Source organism: Notolepis coatsorum (genome assembly GCF_963971535.1).
Source record: "Notolepis coatsorum genome assembly, chromosome: 20".
In the NCBI taxonomy this organism is placed as follows: Eukaryota; Metazoa; Chordata; class Actinopteri; order Aulopiformes; family Paralepididae; genus Notolepis; species Notolepis coatsorum.
Window position 1 is genome coordinate 38,520,988 of NC_140184.1, and position 20,302 is coordinate 38,541,289.

The 20,302-nt window shown below is 41.2% G+C and overlaps 1 protein-coding gene across 1 annotated transcript in view; it reads right to left on the reverse strand.

The window, feature by feature from the left end:
• luzp2 (leucine zipper protein 2) overlaps positions 1–20,302 on the reverse strand; it is a gene marked incomplete at both ends in the record, with an annotated part of 652,643 nt that overhangs the window by 275,527 nt on the left and 356,814 nt on the right. The window contains one exon of the mRNA XM_084337104.1: positions 6,861–6,923. Coding sequence (XP_084193230.1) covers positions 6,861–6,923 — 63 coding nt within the window. The remainder of the gene's footprint in view (positions 1–6,860; positions 6,924–20,302) is intronic.

Sequence of the window (20,302 nt, forward strand, 5' to 3'; positions counted from 1 at the left end):
TTGAATATTTGTCAATAACATTACATTTTGTGGTATACTATCCCGAATAATAAGTGTAACTGAGGGGTTACAAAACCCTGACTGTATTAAAGATTGTGATAGATTAAACCACTGCTAATTATCATTATTATTACTTGCCAGAAAGTACAGTTAATTATGGCAGACACTCAGAATAATACGGCACGGTGACAAAGAAATATCATTTAGAATATTTATTGTTATGCAGCAAATTGTACAGAGATGGGAATTAAGGTTGCGCTTGTATGGCGAAGAATATGAATAAGTCAGTCAGTAGCAAAAGTCAGTTGGAATGAATAATTCCTACGATGGGGTACTAGACTAAACGCCGCCTGGCGTAGGATGGCAATATAGGGGGAAACGCTGGTACCGCTGGAGACAGGGGGTTTCCTCCCAGAGATGTAAGCTCTGGAGGAAGGAAGAATGTTCGGATACTCAGTCTGTTCAATTGAAGAAGAAGGGGGTTCTCGTATAGAATCCAGTCCTTGTAATCCAAAGGCTCAGCAACAAAGCAATAACTGTAATCCAATTGCCCGATAGCAATGACGATAGCCAGCTAGCTTCGGTCCACGAAGCCAGCCCGAAGTAGATCTTCAAGGTGGTTAAATCCAAACGACAGTGGGTGGCAAAGTGGTGGCAGAAAATGTGTTAACAGTGGGTCCAAAATGAATGTTGTTTACATATTGAGTGCATGTACTGTATCCCCTCCCTGCTTCCCATTTCCCTACGTGGAATGCACCTGGATTGGATACATGACATGCACACATTTGGGGGCTTTGATAATACAATCCAGTCTCTGTGACTGTCCCAAGCCCTAGGGAGACCTGAATCATAACAACCAATCAGAATTTGTTGACCTGCCAAGTGGTGTTCCCAGAGTCGTAACACCACCATAGTGTTCCTCATCGAAAAGTACCCACCATGTGCAGCAACACCAGGTGATCAGAGGCCTCTGGAAGTCTTTGGAAAACAAGCCAAGAGAGTGAGCCAAGATGAGGACATTCAGCCACAGACTTTTATTGTCCTGTAACTGATGTTTATTACCTATATGTATTGACTTTCTGTTCTTGCCTATACCTGTTAAGTACCTCCACTCCACAATGCTGCTATGTTTATGTGTATGGCATCTGCATTTCCCTAAGGGGATTAATAAAGGAATAGCTTACTGTATATTATCTTAAGAGCTCCTCTTTACCTGAGCAGGACTACAGGTAGATCACAAGCACGGCTTCAACATGGACGGTCGCATTTTACGTAGCTCCCGTAACCAACGCAACAGAGCAACAACAAAAAAGTACTTTGCGCATTTTCTACTTTCCCTCCTGTGGATTATGGATTTGTACCTGAATTCACAACTCAAGCAGCAACTCCAGACAGAAGTGGAGGGTAGCGAAAACGTAAATCAGCAGTCCCATTGCGACTTCTACTTGTTAACGGGCACGGAGAGGAAACATCCAGCCTTCGGAGCCACGGCGATCCACGCAGTACTTACTGCAAATCCGGAACGAAAGAAATTACCCCCGGCAGGCAAGTGTAATAAGAGATCAATGTTTTTATTATATCTGCTCATGTCGGGTGACATACATCAGAACCCTGGTCCCGTAATGACACGGAACCAGAGACTACAGCAAGAAGCGATGGAGGTTCCCATCGCGACCAACAGCATCAACAACGCAACCTGTGGCTACATCCACAGCGCGGGCGGCGAAGCTCCCCCAATGACGCCACAGCAGACGAGCACACGTGAGGCAGTGACGAGAGGAGGTGAACCGAGGGTCGAAACCATGACGACCATCTCGACGCGGGATGTAAACATCTCGACGCCCGATAGCCGGCTAGCTAGCAGAGCTAACAACGAAAACAACCAGGAACGAGTCCTTTGTTGTTCCAGCACGGCGCGGGACCCGACCCCCCCCTCCCCCCTCCTTTGTTGTTCCAGCACGGCGCGGGACCCGACCCCCCCCTCCCCCCTTCTTTGTTGTTCCAGCACGGCGCGGGACCCGACCCCCCCCTCCCCCCTTCCCACCCACAACAACACAGAGGAACAGATCACAAACGAACAATACTTCGAACCTGCCAACATCAATGAAATAACCAACGCCAATGGACTGAACATTTTTCACATTAACATTAACAGCTTAAAAAACAAATTGGATGAAATCAAACAAATATTCATAAATGGTAAGGCAAACATACTGTGCTTCTCAGAAACTAAGCTCGACGATTCTGTAAAAGATCCAGAGATAGAGATTGAGAACTACTCAATAATCAGGAATGATAGGAACAAACATGGAGGTGGTGTCTGTATGTACATACACAAGGACACCAAATTCATCAACAGAAATGACCTAAATCATAAATCAATTGAAACTGTATGGGTGGAAATCCTATTCGAAAGGGCGAAATCCCTACTGGTTGGCACAGTCTACAGGCCGCCAGATCATAGTGGCTTTTATGATACACTGGATGGGTGTTTAGCTGGAGTTGAGGATGTAGACAAAATTCTTATTGGAGACTGGAACACGGATATGCAACGAAAAGATGCACCCGTCTTCAAGGCCTTCAGTAGGTTTTGTGATCTGCATGGCCTCAGCCAGCTAATCACCCAACCCACACGTGTATGTGAATCAACTCAGACTACCATTGACCTCATTCTGACCTCCGACAAGTCCAAGATCTCAAATAAAGGGGTTATAGCATGTGGGTTAAGTGATCATTATATGATATTCTGTACCCGAAAAAAACTAAAACAAAAGGCTGGCTGCCACAAAACAGTCACATCTAGAGACCTCAAAACCTACTCTAGCGAGGCCTTCAACCTTGAACTGGAGAGTCTGGACTGGTCAGATGAACTCAATGGTACACTGGTTGACGAAACATGGCTTGGTTTCAAAACCAAATTCTCAGCAATACTAAACGACATGGCCCCCCTAAGAACCACCAGGGTAAAAAATCGCGCTGAGCCGTGGATGCACTCCGAAATACTGGCCGCTATGAAAACCAGAGACAAAAAATGCTCTGAGTTTCGTAAAAGTCAGTCAAAGCTTACTAAAAGCACGAGCAGTGAACTCCAAGCCCACGTGACTGAACTCAAACTAGAAAGAAACAGACTAAGAAACGACGTAAACTCCATGATCAAAACTGCAAAAAAGAATTTCATCAATGACAAAACTGAGGAAAACAAAAACAAACCACGTGAACTTTGGAAATTACTCAATAATCAACTAGGATGCAGTAAAAAACTTAAAACCAGATTCTCAAACATAAACATAAAAATGGACAACACGCTCATCACAGACAAGCTGGATGTAGCCAATTACTTAAACATTTTCTTCACAAACATAGCCACAACACTGGTAAACAAACTACCCTCCCACTCAGGGCTTTATGGGGTAGAACACATAGTAGCTTACTACAAAAACCTAGGGGTCCGCAAGGACGACTTCAAGCTGGAAATGGTAACAACAGATGAGGTACTCAATAAACTGAGCGCCCTCCAACCTAACAAGGCCACTGGCCATGACAACATCCCCTCCAAATTCCTCAGAGACTCAGCAGCCGCCATCACACCAATCATCACACACATAATAAACCTCTCCATAAAACAGGGACACGTCCCCAAGGACTTCAAAATTGCGAGGGTGACCCCTCTGCACAAAAAGGGCAGCAAATTAGACCCAGGCAACTACCGCCCTGTTTCTATTCTCACCTCCATCTCGAAAGTCATGGAAAAAATAGTCTACGAACAGGTCGAAAAGTACCTAGCGGAAAAAAATCTAATCTACGAATTCCAATCTGGCTTCAGAACATCCCACTCCACTGACACATGCCTTCTCTATTTGAATGACCACATCAAACAAGAGGTGGACGCAGGCAAATACTGCGGCATGGTCATGCTGGACCTACAAAAGGCCTTTGACACGGTCAATCACTCCATTCTGATTGACAAGCTAAAAGCAATTGGTTTTGATAGTCTATCAGTGAGCTGGATGCAATCCTACCTTGAGGGGAGGGAACAGATGGTGGAGGTAAACGGTACCCTATCCCCCCCCCTCACAGTGAGCTGTGGTGTTCCACAAGGAAGCATACTAGGACCGCTACTGTTCCTAATTTATGCAAATGACATGTCGTCAGCTTGTGACTGCAACTTGTTCCTGTTTGCGGACGACTCAGCCCTGCTGGTCTCTGACAAGAACAAGTTACAGGTTGAAAAAACCCTCAGCTCGGAACTAGGCAGAATCTGCATATGGCTCGCTGATAACAAACTATCATTACACATGGGCAAAACAGAGTCCATTCTCTTCGGTTCAAATAACAAACTCAGCAAGACCGACGGCTTCTCAGTTACAGTGGGTGACAATATTGTCACAAGGAAAGATGAAATTACCTACCTGGGTTCCATCCTAGAGGCTAATCTCTCCTGTGACAAAATGGCATCCAATGTAATAAAAAAAGTCAACCAACGAACTCGATTCTTGTACCGGATCTCCTCTCTGGTAAACAAGAACACCCTGAAGACTCTGGCAGGAGCACTCATTCAGGGGTACTACGACTATGCTTGCACCTCATGGTACCAAAGCACCTCAAAGGCGCTAAAAACAAAATTGCAAACATCTCAAAACAAACTGGTCAGACTACTGCTTGACCTTACTCCTAGAACCCACCTCACCCCTGCCCACTTTGACAACCTAGGATGGCTTAGAGTAGACGACAGAGTACAACAACTTGCAATGGGCCTGGTCTACAAGATACACTACACGACCAAGGTACCCATGTACATGTCAAAATACTTCCCAAAGGTCAGTGAATACCACGATCACAACACCAGAGGGAGCTCCACAAATCATGTTAAACCCAGATTCGGCTCAAATAAGGGACTAAACACGTTTCGCAATTATGCCACATCAATGTGGAACGCCCTACCCAAAGCAGTAAAGGAATGTGGATCACTACCCACTTTCAAAACCTCTCTCAAGGGACACCTACGGGAGACTGCAATTCAACACTGGCCCCTGTAAATATCCTAACCCAACCCCCTCCAATGTACAGTCATTTACCTAGTATGGTTTTGTCAATAGTTCAATGTACAATTGTGTTTGTTTGTACAGTGTCTCCTCCCCCCCCCCCCTCAATGTACAGTGTTACTTGTTTATACAGTGTGCCCCCCGCCCCCCCCCCCCCCCCCCCCCCAACCACCTCCAATGTAAATTACCCAGTATGGTTGTCAATATCCCAATGTACCCAACCCCCCCCCACCCAACCTCCTCCAATGTACAGTTTCTACGTCAACCCCCCCCACCCAACCTCCTCCAATGTACAGTTTCTACGTCAAATGTATATACTCCCTTTTCTTGACTCCTTCTGTATCACAAACAGTACTGTATTTGCAAATCTGGTATGTCATAAATGTATAGATGTAGCAGTACTGACTATCTGTATGTCATATATGTCATATATGTCTATATGAATTGAAAATGGGGGACCCTGATGGAAACAAGACAAACGTCTTTCTCAGGTCTGCATCCCCTTAACAATTGTATGTATTGAGTCGTACTGTATTGTACCCATTCTGCAATCTGTTAAATAAAGTTTTCATTCATTCATTCATAATAATGCCACTGCATGTTTCTGACCTCCCCAGAGTATTTTGCACTCTCAGGTAGCCTTTTCAATGTATATGTCAATGTACATTTGTAACGTCTTCATCCCTTTGCTTAGGGCTTCTTTCAAGCTGGTATTTCACCAGTGGGTGGCTGAGTGGTCCAGAACTACAGTATAGTATACAGTATCTACAGCATGCACATCACTTTCAACCATCACAGTTCAATTTGCGATTGATTACTTGGTTCTCCTCTAAGCCATGGCCTCTAGCTAGAACAGTTTGTGACCGTGCCTGTGAGCCAGTACTTATCCCCCTCCCCTGGGTCCACCAGTTAGAAGGTCCGACCACAACTCCCTTTTTAAATCAGAGAGAGAGATAGAGAGAGAGAGAGAGATAGAGATAGAGAGAGATAGAGAGAGCGAGAGAGAGAGAGAGAGAGAGAGAGAGAGAGAGAGAGAGAGAGAGAGAGAGAGAGAGAGAGAGATAGTTTAACATATCCAATTGGCAATGGTGTTCAACTTTTGTCCAATCTCATCACTTTACACAGTCAATATAAGACTATTGCCTGTAGCAATGATATTTACATAATCAAACCAGAGATTAATAATAAAACAGTGATGCCGTCAGTGGTCAAGTGGGGCTGCTCCATTGACAATGTATTATATAAGATGGCTGAAATCATTCCTCCTTGACAGTAAGGACGCTCTCCCAACATTACAATGTACAGTACAATATCCACCATGTTAGCAGGCAGCTGGCGTGATGCACTTGGTATCACCTGGTAATTGGTCAACTTTCCCTGCTAGATTTGATTTATAAATGTGAAACTATTCTGTTGGACAAATATCTTAGCAAAGCATATCAAAGCTTTTTTTGTGATGGGTTTTCTGTTTACATTTGGACTGAGAAAGAAAGGGGCCTATAATGTGGCCATGATAAGCTAAGGTGAACTAGCTACAAGCTACACAGCAGATTTAATTACAATAGATTGATTGATTGATTGAAAATGTTATTAACAGATTGCAGAATGTGTACAATACAATACAGCTCAATAGCTCAATATAAACTGTAGTCTCCAGGGGAGGGTTAATTCTGACAACCTTGCTCTCAGCATTCGGTGTCCTTGCTCATTGATTGGCACATAATTCGACCTCTCTGTGTCACAAATAATAGATGTTACATGAATATAGTATGATTGGTTACATTAGATACTAATCACAATGAAACTTTAATGACTCACTTCTTGCTGTAGATCTTTTATGATTTTTGTCTTTTTCTCCATCTCCATCTTCAGGAATTTGATCTGGAGACACACACACACATGCGCGCGCGCGCACACGCACACGCACACACACACACACACACACACACACACACACACACACGCACACAACATATTCATGAGTAATGCACACTCCTCAGTTTAGAAAAATCATTAGTCAGTGTCTAGTTCATTTTCCAGGATATGCCTGTAAACAAGTAGAACATAACCAATATGGCTGATGTTGCAATGCTCACATTCAAATAATGTATTGAATACCAATACATCCAAAGGTCACTCCATAAATGTATGCTGCACCTTATAAATTTACAGCAGCTGAAAGTGTTCTCGTTATAAAATCACAATTCAACACAGTATTTCACTTTTCATCTGGACACTATTCAAGTCTCAACGATTTATAGCACTCATAAAAGCAATGTCAAATATAGGACTCATAAAAGCAATGTTGAATATTACGATTGTTTATTGTCTTTTCAAAAGGCCTTTGGACTTAAAGCATATTCACAAAGTATGAAGCTCTGGTAGGGTATATTGAGGGAGGGTGTACGGTCCATGTACTAATTTACATAAAAATGGAATTGTTCTACTAAATTCTCATCTCATGAAACAATAATAACAATTGACCACAACATTTTTTTAAATAAAATGCTACAGTACATCCATGACATTTTGGATTCCACCACATATGATGCACCCTGAAGCATTTATGCCTGCAGTGAGTGACTGCCTATTTTCCATGGTATGCCTGATTTAATAGCCCATAAAAATATGCTCATGGTGTCAAGAGTGATATCTTTGTTTATCTCAATCCCTTTAGCGTGGCCTCAGCATGTCTCGGCAGTGCAGCCCTCCCCTGTGTCCTGTGTTTAGCAGCCAATCAGGGCCTGAAATACCGATTGCAGATGGTAAACTACTGTTATGGGTGACATCTGAAAGACTCAGATATGTGTAGTCTTATGGATTCCTGCTTTCTGTTTTAACTCAGCAGAGAAATTGCGTATTGTCCTTGGGAGAGGTCATGGAGGATGAAGAGGAGATGATTCATGGTGTAGGCGACCTCATCCTGGGGTGGGACTACAGGGAACTGTAAACTAGGGCTTTCTGTATTTTTATTTAGCCTTTATTAAACCAGGTTTAAAAAATAAATAAAAATAAAAATAAAACAGGTTTGTCCCATTGAGATCCAAGACCACAATTAGTGTAGTTAACTAGTGCCTTTGCCTGTGGGAATGGTGAGAACACATCCTGGTGCAATGTTTACACTTTGTTTACATGCATGCAGGAGAGTAACATTTTATATTGTATTCACACAGTGGCCATTTTGCTCTCATGTCATGCTATGTCATGCTCAGGTTGGGATTTCAACCCTGTGAATATGGTCAATGGAACCAGCTACTAAATTGTATCTGCATACAACTGGCCCATTTGTTACTCTCTGATTTGATTTGATAAACAATTCAATTATTTTGAATATTGAATATATTTAGATTGTGTATTTGTATTTATATTATTTTATATTACATACATAATTATATATATATATATATATATATATATATAATATATATATATATATATATATATATATATATATATATATATATATATATATATATATATTATTTTATATTACATACATAATTATATATATATATATATATATATATATATATATATATATAATATATATATATATATATATATATATATATATATATATATATATATATATATATATATATATATATAATATTTTAGTCATTGGTGAAAGTATATGGATCATAGTCAAGTAAAAAAAATAAAAATAAAAAAGTAACTACAGGGGAAGTATAGTCACATTAGTCAGCTATAGATAAATGAGGTAAAAACTTGTTAGCAACCATTACAGCTATTGTATTACCTCTATCTACTGCACTGGGTTGATGGGTTGGTTAGTTAGTTTGTTTGTACATGTGTGTGTTCGCTCAATGGCTTTCTCAGTCATCGCCATGTTTGCCATCCACACTCCACACTCCACACCCTGCAGTACACTTATTAAGCACACCTGTTATTATAATTTTGACATAGTATAATAATAACATAATAATAACAATAATCATCATCATCACTTGTATTATTATTATTATTAATGTGCTTTTTACCCCTTAATTTTACAATATACGTTTGAGGTCAGGCCAAATAACAATTTAAATATTGCATGGACAAATTAATATAGTCCCTTACTACATCTTCTAATTAGTTACCTGTATGCATTACCTGCATGTCATGATGTGCTGTTTTTATTTGTTGATTGAGAACAAGACCCTTAATTGAGGCAAATACATTTAGTATGGATTGAGTTTGTGTGACAAACTTATGGGTTGTATAAAGCAACACCATACATTTGTTTGATTGGAGTTGCATCCCTGGCCCCAGGGAATGTGTAAACTGTTCTTAAACCTACACAAGTGATACAAGTGAGTGTAACAAGCAGTGATACATTTTTTGTATTTGTATTCTGCAATGTGATGGTACCACTATACTTACTGCTCTTTTTAACATTTTTTTATTAGCAGTTGCAAATGTTTCTTCATCATCTTACAGGAAGAGATATGCCTGGTTTGAAATTCAATTATTTGGTTTAATTGATACTAAATTATCAATAAGGTGGAAAAGGAATATATTATGTTCAACATTTATGAGCAGAATATCTTGTTTTTTCCCCAGCATGCTTTAACCTCTTAAACCCGGAGCCCTATTTTCTGAAAATCCGCCTAAAATACATACCTAAGTAAATGGAATATTGCATACAAGATCATTTGCATATTATTGGTATCTAGGGACCTCAGTGAATGTATAGTGTCAGAAATATTGTGTCTATTATAGGCTTGCTTAAATGGTCAGTTCAGTACCTTCTTGAGATCGTGTGTACAAAAAAATCTAAATGAATAAAGGGAAGATGATTAAACAGAAGGTTTTTTAGATACAGTACTGAATTCTCCCATCCGGACCAATGCAATTTGAAATATTATTATAGAATATACTGTAGAATAGCAGGCTTATAAATTACCTTATTATAGCAAATTCACACATTTATGGATTGTGCCAAATCTTATATTTCAAATGCCCAAGTTCAATTTGGATTTAGTATCACCAGGCGTGCATAAGAATAGATAATGAAATCTACTGTATGTACAGTAGCTTTTTTATTTTTGCCAGGGTGCCACCATTTTTAAACTAATTTCAAATCTGATTGTTGCTACATGCTAGAAATAGGGGAGACAAACTAACTGCGCTCCCATGCCAATAACGTTACGTTTTGTGGTTTATTATCCAGAGTAATAAGAGATATTAAAAAGATTCATACAGGGCGGCTGAGTGGCGCAGTGGGCAAGGCGCTCACCACTAACGCAGGATATGCTGATATCGAGCCCAGCTCTCGGCGTTGCTACCGGCTTGGCCAGTCGTCATACTAACACAATTGGCAGTGTTAGAGGGTGGGAAAGCCGGTGGCTGGGGATTGGACGTTGTGGACAGCAACTCCTACAGGTCGGTTGGTGCGCCTGTACAGCAGAATCAGGAAGTATCGGGGGCAGCGTGAGCCTCCCACGCGTTACTCCTCGCCACTGAGAGATTGCGCTGTTCAGGTGAAAATATGCGACAGCTGCCTCCTTGTGTACGGGAGGGGACACGTGATGCAAGGCTTGGTCCTCACTGCAGCCGACCAGTGGGAGGCATAGTCTAGCAACGTTCGAGACCGGGGAGGGGAGAATTGGCGAGGCGAATTTGGGATGGGAGAAAAATCGAAAATAAGGAGAAAAAGTGGATAAAAAAAAAGATTCATACAGAAGTAATTAGCTTGAAGCCCCATAGAGGCCTTTGGGAAGTGTCGTTCGGAAAAATTCCAACGCTCATCGAAAGCTCTCGTGTCCTCGTCAAAGGGCCTCAAAAAACTACAATTCCCGACGTTAAATCTTTCCAAAATGGTCGACTTTCGCGACCAAACAATAGAAAAACTAAAACGAAAATCTATCTAATAACACATTATTGGTAAACTAACATATTGATGATAATATATATTATAACTGCTGTTGTGACATGGTTATGATGTTTATACTTGAATACGTTTGAAAAATAAAACGATGCTTTTGTCAGACAGTCTAGACAGATTGATTTATGACGTGATGTCATTTGCGGTCCGCCGATGGACCGCACGGGTGGAAGAGGTTAACTTATTTACATTTTCACTGATTTACCATTATTGGCGTACAAGAGAAAAGGCCATTGGAAGTTATTAGATAGTAGATTAGATCTACTATTTAAATATACTATTTACAATGGAATTTGGAAAACGTGTTCAATTCACACACTCTTTTGAACTTTTATAATGTAGGCTACATTTTGAGTTATGTTGTCTTCTCTCTTACCAATGTAGGCTTACCCTAGTCTAATCCATATCATATCCATCCAAGTACCACAAGTACAGTATGATATTAGATTAGATTAGATTAAAATGTATTGTCATTATAAGTGCAGTACAACAAAGCAGTTTGACATCGAACCAGAGTGCAAATGTAACAGTAAAGTGCAATAGTAATATACAATGTACAGGTGATTAAACTGGATATAAATATATAAATTAGTACTACTGAGTAATAAAAAACCAAGGCTACCATTTTCCTGCCTACAGAGGTCAAATAGAATGACTGCTTGATAACTGAAGGTAAAGATATTTGCCTGGCTTTCAACAGCCATTTTGCCATCTGTTTAACAAAGTAGACTGTGAGCATGATTCTGAAGGGCCTCCTCCTGGTGACTGTTATGAACACAATGAGGGGCCTGCCACTACATTTCTCTTTGAGCCTATTACTCTTAATGCAGTTTTTAATATGTTGATGTCTATTGATACCAGCAAGTCGACATGGACCCTTTATTTCTTCAATTAGCTGCTCCAGTAATCACAGAGCAAATAGCATACATTTTAATCTCTACATCAACAGGCACAGTTCCCAGTATTTGGAAAACGGCCCATGTCTGTCCTTTACATAAAGGTGGAGACAGAACTGACCTGAACAATTATCGTCCAATTTCCAAGTTGTCCTGCTTATCTAAAATCCTGGAATCATTAGTGAATAACCAACTCAAAACATTTATCTCTAACCAAGCCCCCATCAATCTGATTTCAGAGCCAACCACAGTACAATATCAGCTACTGTACCACTTTGGTTATAAATGTTATCGTTTCTGCATTAGACAAAAATAAACATTGTGCTGCCCTATTTATAGATCTGTCCAAAGCATTTGATATGGTTGATCATTCTGTTGAATAGACTGTACATTATTGGTTTTGATTAAATTGTTTGCGGTTGGTTCCGGACCTATTTATCAGGCAGAAACCAATGCGTGAAAGTGGGCAAAACCCAGTCAGAATTATTACTCAGTACAAAAGGTCTTCCACAAGGATCGATCCTAGGCCCCATTTTATTTACTATTTATATTAATGATATTAGTTTGTCCTTGAAGGGCACAATTATCTACTGTACCGTGGATTCTGTACAAATAGCTACTGACAATCATTAATTTATTGATTGCTTATAAGATGATTGCTTGCAAGATGAGCTTATAGGCCTTAAGCTTGTACTAAATGCAAGCTAAACTAAATTCATGGTGTTCTCTCGGGCCAGAAATATTGATCACAACTAGAAATGAGTCTGACATAGAAAGGGTAACTGAATATAAATATCTTGGAATCTGGCTCGATGATACATTTTTGTTTAAATATCATATAGACAACCTTGCCAGTAAATTGAGGCAACACATGCGTTTTCTGTACAGGAATATATCTAGTTTCCCAAGGATGTGTTGAAAGAGGGTTATTGAAGCAGTCTTTCTATCTATCTTGGATTATGGAGACAGGATTTACAGAAATGCTACCCCTTCAACTCTTAAACCACTAGATTCTGCTTAGATTTATCTTAGATTTATCACTGGTGACAGATACGATACACACAACTAGTGTTGTCACGATACTAGAATTTCGACTTCGATACGATACCTTGAAAAGTATCGATATTATCGATATTTTCTATACAAAAAAAAAAATATATATATATTTTTTAACAAATTTTGCTTTTGTTGCTGGTTGATTCTCCTCAGCTTCTCTCTGGTACTGTATATATAAGAGAAGATAAATATAACACTTTTAAAACCCTTTGTTTATCTTTAGATCACACATTTAAAAATAACTGTTCATCTCACTTCAATAATTTTTATTGCAGAACATGGTATTTTCTCAAGCAGACAGATGTAAACACTGTAATCTGTGTTGCATGTACCTGACAAACTCAACTGTTATTACAGTCATATTCCGACTTAACTGAATGCACATGTGTGTGTGTGTGTGACTACTGTACTATTACAGGTATTGAAATGAACAATGCAACTTCCTTAACCCTTTAATCGCCAAGGACGACTTTAGACGTCATTGCTCGCCATGCTTAAAAAAATATTAAATTTTTTTTATGAATAATTTAATATCGATATTTCGGGAAATGAGTATCGAAACCGTTTTAAATATTCAGAATCGATATGTATCGATTTTTCAATATTTTTGACAACACTACACACAACTGCATCTTATATAAGAAAGTGGATTGGTCTTCTCTGGCAGATTTAATAAAAAATTATCATTTATTTATCCTTAACCCTTAACACTATGATCGCCGTGAACGAGTTTACACGCCATTCCTAGCCATGCTCATTCTGCCGAAGACGCCGTAACTCGTCTTTGATGTCAATATTTCCAAAAATCTGTCATCGAAATCATATTTCCTTTCCGGAGCCCTGAGACACACTGCAAAGCTCCACTCAATTCTCTAGCGGTTCAAGATCGCCAACCGGAAATTAACCTTTGAACCGGTAGTGCTCATCCATATGTGGTCCGGGCACTCGCTATCGTTAGAGAGACTCCGTATTGACACAGTGAACATCGATCGGTGCAAATAACTCGAAAAAACAACATGATTTGGACGTATATACTATTATACAACCTGGAAATGGATCGGACATTTCTCCATCCCATAATAGAAAAAATTCTGTTCCACGCTCATCTGCCAGCGGCGCGAGGAAGCCACGGTGAGTTTCAACGTTATTTTCGAACGTCTTCCTGATCTGATGAACATATGACCCACTCTGGATGAATCATCTAACGCTGCCCACGGAATTATAAACGATCCCCCGCCCATCCGGTCATCATCAGATGATGCGTAGAAACTTCTAGAACCACGTCCAGTTGACATTTTTTATCTCGCACAGATTCCTACCAAACTGTATTTGATCATCAATATAATGCATTTAGGGCTATAAATCACGTTCTGAAGAAAGCTGCAGAAAACGATAAAAACATACTTATACTTTAGACCATATTTTAGTATGAATATGTGAATGAAAAAGTTTAACGTTGCTACACCCTGAACAATACATATAGGACATTGAATGGGCCATAATAATGGCAATTTAGCAATAGAATTAAAAAAGTTATAGCCCTGCAAAGAAGGGGAACTTCTCCATAGACAAATAGAGCTGGCGAGGGATGGTAAATTATGAATTTAACCCATGGCGATTAAAGTGTTAACAGGTGGGCCAAAAAGTGATAATCACTTTTAGTGCTAATGAAATAGAGGTTTGCACTTGAGTTTAACTTGAACTTGTGTACTCACATTTGTCTTCAGTGGTTGCCAGATTCCTGTTTTTAAGTTCCAGCATAGAGGTATGAGCTGGAAAACACTGCAGTGCCATAGCCTGAAGTCGTATGTAGTACAGGTCAACATTTTATAAAGATCCGTTCAAAAATGAGTGCTTGAGAGTGTTTTGTACCAAAACCAAAAGGCGTGAAAATCCAAAATGGCTATCCACCTCAGTGCATTCTGAAGATTCAGTCACAACAAATTTTCGCTCGTCAACTTTCACCTACTTGCTCTATTCACCCCCCCCCCCCCCCCCCCCCCCCACACACACAGGGTATCGTTGGAAGCGGACACTTGTTGGCTACAAGGCTGATCAATAATTTTTGCCATCAGCTGTGATTGCTCAGTTCTCGAGCGTATACAGTCAGACATGGTCATTTGATGTAAAAAGACGCTTGCCTGACATGATCGTCATGTAACTCGAGAACTGAGGCATGGAATTGGTCGAGTGAGGTGGCGTTCGAAAGGCAGCAAATTCAAGTTAACAGGAAATTACCTCTTTATCTCACATCACTACTAGTTTGGAACTCTAGACCCTATAAATTGGAGGTTCCCCATATACAGACCGTTCATTCATTTCAAATCAGCCTTTCATTATAGTGCCCCTACTACATGGAACTCTCTTCAGCTCTCGCTGAAGATAAAACTACCTATAACGCAGGGGACGTTTAGAGGCTTACTTGCAGGCCTGCCTGCTACAGTCTGTAACTGTTTTTGACTTACTTATATTAGTTAAAAACGGTATATAGTTTTTCAGAGTTTTTTTTCTTTATGTGTTGTATCTTCATCTGGGATGCAGTTTCTGCTGGGGTGTGTCATGGTTGGAAGGGGACGTTGGTAGTTTAAGTGTACACGGATTGTTTGCTGGGTACTGTGATTGAGCCACCATTGTGGCACCGTGCCTGTCATTGTGTGTGGTGGTTGGTGTGTCGTTTCTGTGGGCTGCTTTGTTGCCTCTTGTCCTGGTGGCCTTGCCGTTGCGGGGGGTTCAGTGGGTTCTATGTTTCTGATTTCGCATTCTGGGGGGGGGGGGGGGGGGGGGGCTCCATGGCCCGTGGCCGTGCCGGGGGGGGGATTCTGGATGTTCGGGCGCATGGATATGGTGGTGTTTGTATGAGGCATGTGGCGTTGTGGGTGGTCTGGGATGGCACTGGGACCTTTCGGACACTTTGGGGGTTGTGGTGGGTTCTTCATGCGGGGGTCTCTGGGATTGGTTTTCAGTTACTTGATTTCACTTTGAAAACGTTGAAATGACCAGTGACCACCTATTTCATACAGTACTTGGTTTCAATAAATGAACCCAGTACATTTTACTGGGTTCAAACTGACACAAAATGTTGATTTATTCATTATGATCTGTTTGAAAATTTGAAATATAGGCCTCTCTCTTATACATGCCTCCTCCTAATAAAAGCCTGGTACCCGCTACAGTTTAAGCAAATACAAGCCTGGTTCACTATTAGAGGAATTACGGTATATATACGGTAGGGGTGTAACGGTACACAGAAGCCACGGTTCGGTACGTACCTTGGTATTGGGGTCACGGTTCGGTGCGAGTTCGGTACAACAGAAGAAATATATTTATAATAATTATATATATATATTTTTTTTTTCTATATAATATTATTTATGATAATAATAATAATTATTGTTAAATAGAATAATTTTCTATAGGCTTGCCGTGGTAGTCAGTGATACTGGTGTCATTCTGTGTTCAGGCATCCACTTGCCTACTGCCCCTTTAACACATTGGCGGCCACTGGGATGCGTCTAATATCATGCGGGGTGGCGGTGGGTTGGGGAAGTTCAGTGGTGGGGACTGGCCGGGGTCCGTCCGGGCGCGTGAGGGAGGATGGTGTTTGGCTCTGGGGATTGGCCCTTCCCGGAGTTGGGTGCTTGTCTCTTGCATGTGCTTTGATGGACTTTGGTTGGTTTTCATCGTTGAGCCCCTCGGTTCCCTGGCGTTTTGGGGTTGCCTTGCGTGGGGTGCTCACTGCAGCTTCTGCAGTGTTTCGAGGTGTCCCGGTGGTCCCGGTGTCGTCTCGGACCGCCCATGGTGCTGCATGTCTTCTCATTTGACCACTGTTGTGTCTGTCTGATTGAGTGTTTGGAGTCGTGGCTCCTTTGGTGTGGCTGCAAGTCCTGGGGCGTGTGACCTGTCATTTCCTGCGTGGAGTTTGAGGGTGGGGGAATGGAATTCACTGTTTGTGTTTTCCTTCGGTCATGACATGCGGCATCAGGGGGTGTGTCTTGGATGTGGATATGGTGGGAATTGATGTGTGGGGTGTTTTGGAAACTGGCTGTTCCGGGGGGGGGGGGGGGGGGTTCACATGCCTTCGAGCAACACTGTACTTATTGTACTTATTTTATGCCTATTCTTATGTCTGCACGTTTACGTTGCACTACTTTTATTGTATTTTATACCTATTCTTATGTCTGCATTGTATTTATTCTGTCAACTGTATGCTGATTCTATGCCTATGTTCATTTCATACTATTTGCTGTGGGGCACTTTGGGCTGTGGTCCATGTGTGAAATGTGATATATGAATAGAGTTATTCATATTTTGTGTTATTATATTGTAAAAAATGTATGCATTGAAATGTCTGTAAGTATCGACGACTTGAAAATGAGGGTAACCTCAATTGTCCTTTTCAAGAATAAATATAGGTTTGAATGAATAGTGCCAATCAGATGTATGTATAGAGTCATAGTATTCATTATGTAAAGTGATACAGGTATAAATACACTATGGTAGTAAGTTGTACTGGCCAGCAGCGTAACTAGTAAGAGTAGGTAAGGGATATGTACATATATAGATGGATATATATATGAAAACAAATATAGCTAACATATATTTACTTGAGTAAAATCATGGAATTAATGTAAAATCAACACAAATAAAGTATATTTAGATTCAAATACTATTATTTAATAGCTTTCTTTGAATACAGTTTCTCTCCTGTGAAATACAGATGTTCAACAAAACCATCAACATTGACACAGCAGACCACTTTCTTATATCCGCAGCGCTAGGGTTGAAGGTGTTTCACTCCATAGATTAATCTAGATTAATTTATTTTAATGCTTTAAATCATTTAAATTAATCTCCAAAATTAAAGCATTCATTTTGACAGCCCTAATATATATATATATATATATATATATATGGTATATACATCATTATATAGAGTTATGTTGGTTATATGCAGGTATATAAGTAGGTATATAGAACAATGGTATGCAGTTCTGTTCCACACTAGCTCACGCTCAGCGTTCATTGCATATATCTCGCTTCAGCATATATACACTGAATAATTTCACAAATGTACCTTTAAATGCCAGCATTCATCTGGCCACACCCCCATCCGCTTACCTATATAAGCAGGGGTGGTGCCACACACTCATCTCCTTCTCAAATTTCATCACAAGCAACGTGTTGCTCATATGCCCACTTGACGTGGAGAAAAATATTGTTTACAAGGAAAGGAAGAACAAGGAGATACGTTGACATCATATCTTTATTTTCTCTCTCACTATTTTCGAGAAAATACGGCAATGTTGTCTTCGTCACTGGAGTGTCTGGAAGATGGTGATCATTCTAAAAACCCTCCACCGGTTTTCGTATTGGGAGCACGCCGCTGCATGCTTCTCAACTGCAGTTCCTTGCTGTGTTTGTTGGGGTGAAACCTGTCAGGCCACAGCTGAACTGTCGGACGCGCCGCTGTTGTGAGAAGCGGTGGGTTTTCAGGTTGGGTGAGTACTGTTGCTGGCGGGCTTCACTTGTCTGTTAGTGCTATGGGGGCTACTTGACAATGTTTATGGAAACCGGCCCCAGGCTAGGGTCCTTTGTTCAGCCACCTAGGCGACAGAAGACCTTGGTCTGAAGACCATTGTAGTTTTAACTAGTGGGCCGCGACCATTAACACTGGTGATCCCTGTGTGTTCTGGACGAGTGGATATCTCTCTGTCCCGTGTTAAGCCCCTTCTTTCATATCCGAATGAGAGTATTCCTTCACGAGGAGATATGTGCATGGATGTGCGATAGCGGCAGATCCATGTTCAAGTCAGCTACACAAGCCAGTTTGGTATTGTGCTGATTCCGTCGGGTGTTGGTAAAATCACCGTTGTAAAGCTGTGTGACATCTTGTTTCTCTTTTCGCTTAAAAAGTGAGGAGAGTTTCAGAACGGCGGCCTGTCTGGGTGAGTGTTATGTCATTGTGTACAAAGTTCAGGTGATAGCTGCTTAGCTTACGGTTAGCCAGTCAGCTGTTAGCTGCGGCGTTAGCCTGCTGGGTTCACTGCGTGGCCTACAGAGGTGGGCCTACTGTTAGCCAGTCAGCTGTTAGCTGCGGCGCTAGCTGTTGTGATCACTAGGAAACGTTAGCTTGCTGCTATCGGACAAGGCCAGCGCGAGGTAGCTTCTGCTACTCGCGCGCCGCCGTGAGCTCCCCTCTGGTCGCGTGCGCCGTTCGCTCGGCGTCTCGCGAGCAGGGGTAATAGCGACCGACGGTTGGAGCGGCCGTTAGCTTAATGCTACTCTGTTGTACGTGCTTTGATTGTAACATGTTTTACACTCTTGACTACGACGTCATCCTTGACAGGGGATGTTCGTCGACCCTGCCCTGAGCCTGGACGGGGATTGCGTCAACAAAGAGGACTGTAGCGACTGGTTGGAGCGGCGACGCTGCCCGGATCGAACAACACAGGACGGCTGTGTTCTACGGTGTCTTGTGACTGCACTTCGCTGATCTACGTTCCGGGTAGGACAAGGTTTGACCAGACCTTATAACACGTCTTCTGGTTTTACTTTTCTAAATGTTTTGTGAATGACGATGTTTTCCCAAAACGTGTGTTGCTGCAATGCATTTAGGATACGACGCGAGTTATGTGTGAACTGTCTTTGTCACTGGCAGTTAGCTTCTCCGTGCAAATCGGGTTGTTACAGATGTGAAAATGATCTGGTTGTTGTGAGAAACATCATGTGTGTTGTTATGTACCGTGTACTCACAACTAAGGTAACTAACCTATGAAGCTATGCTTAGTGACAAGTGAGTAAAAGAATGTTCTTTTCTCAGCCTGTGATGACAATGAACAGTGTTCACATATTAACAGGTTTTCCTGTTTTAACTGGCCGTATTAAGGGTAAAATAAGAGGATTGTGTTTCCCCCCGGTTCCCTGGGGACTTTTTCCTTTCAGACATGTTGCACTACGTTGTGTCTTTTGTGTGGTAGGGATGCGATGTAACCCTTAGCTTGATTGCTGAGGTTGTGCTAAAACTGCTGGAGAAACTTTATTTTCCTAAAAGAAAAGATTGTTTGGTCGCTGTCGTGTGTGCTTAGCAAGGCCTGTGGCCGATACTAATCGAGAATTATGTATTCTCTCATTATGAAAAACGGCGTGTTTTTGCCATTTTTTGTAGGTGATGATGGGTTGTGTGTGTCATGTGACCTACAACTGGGTTGGACTGGCCACAGAAGCACATGTGTGTGTTGGACCGGGGCTCTTAGAGCCCTCTATATTCTGTGTTTTTTCCTTAGTGAAAATCAGATAGCAGGTTAGCTCATGCGCTGTGTGGAGCTGTCAAACGCTTCATAGAGCTGACTATGACTGTGTCATATTCTCTTTTTGTCATTACATCGTATCATGGGTGTGGGGTCGTAAAGGGGTGAACT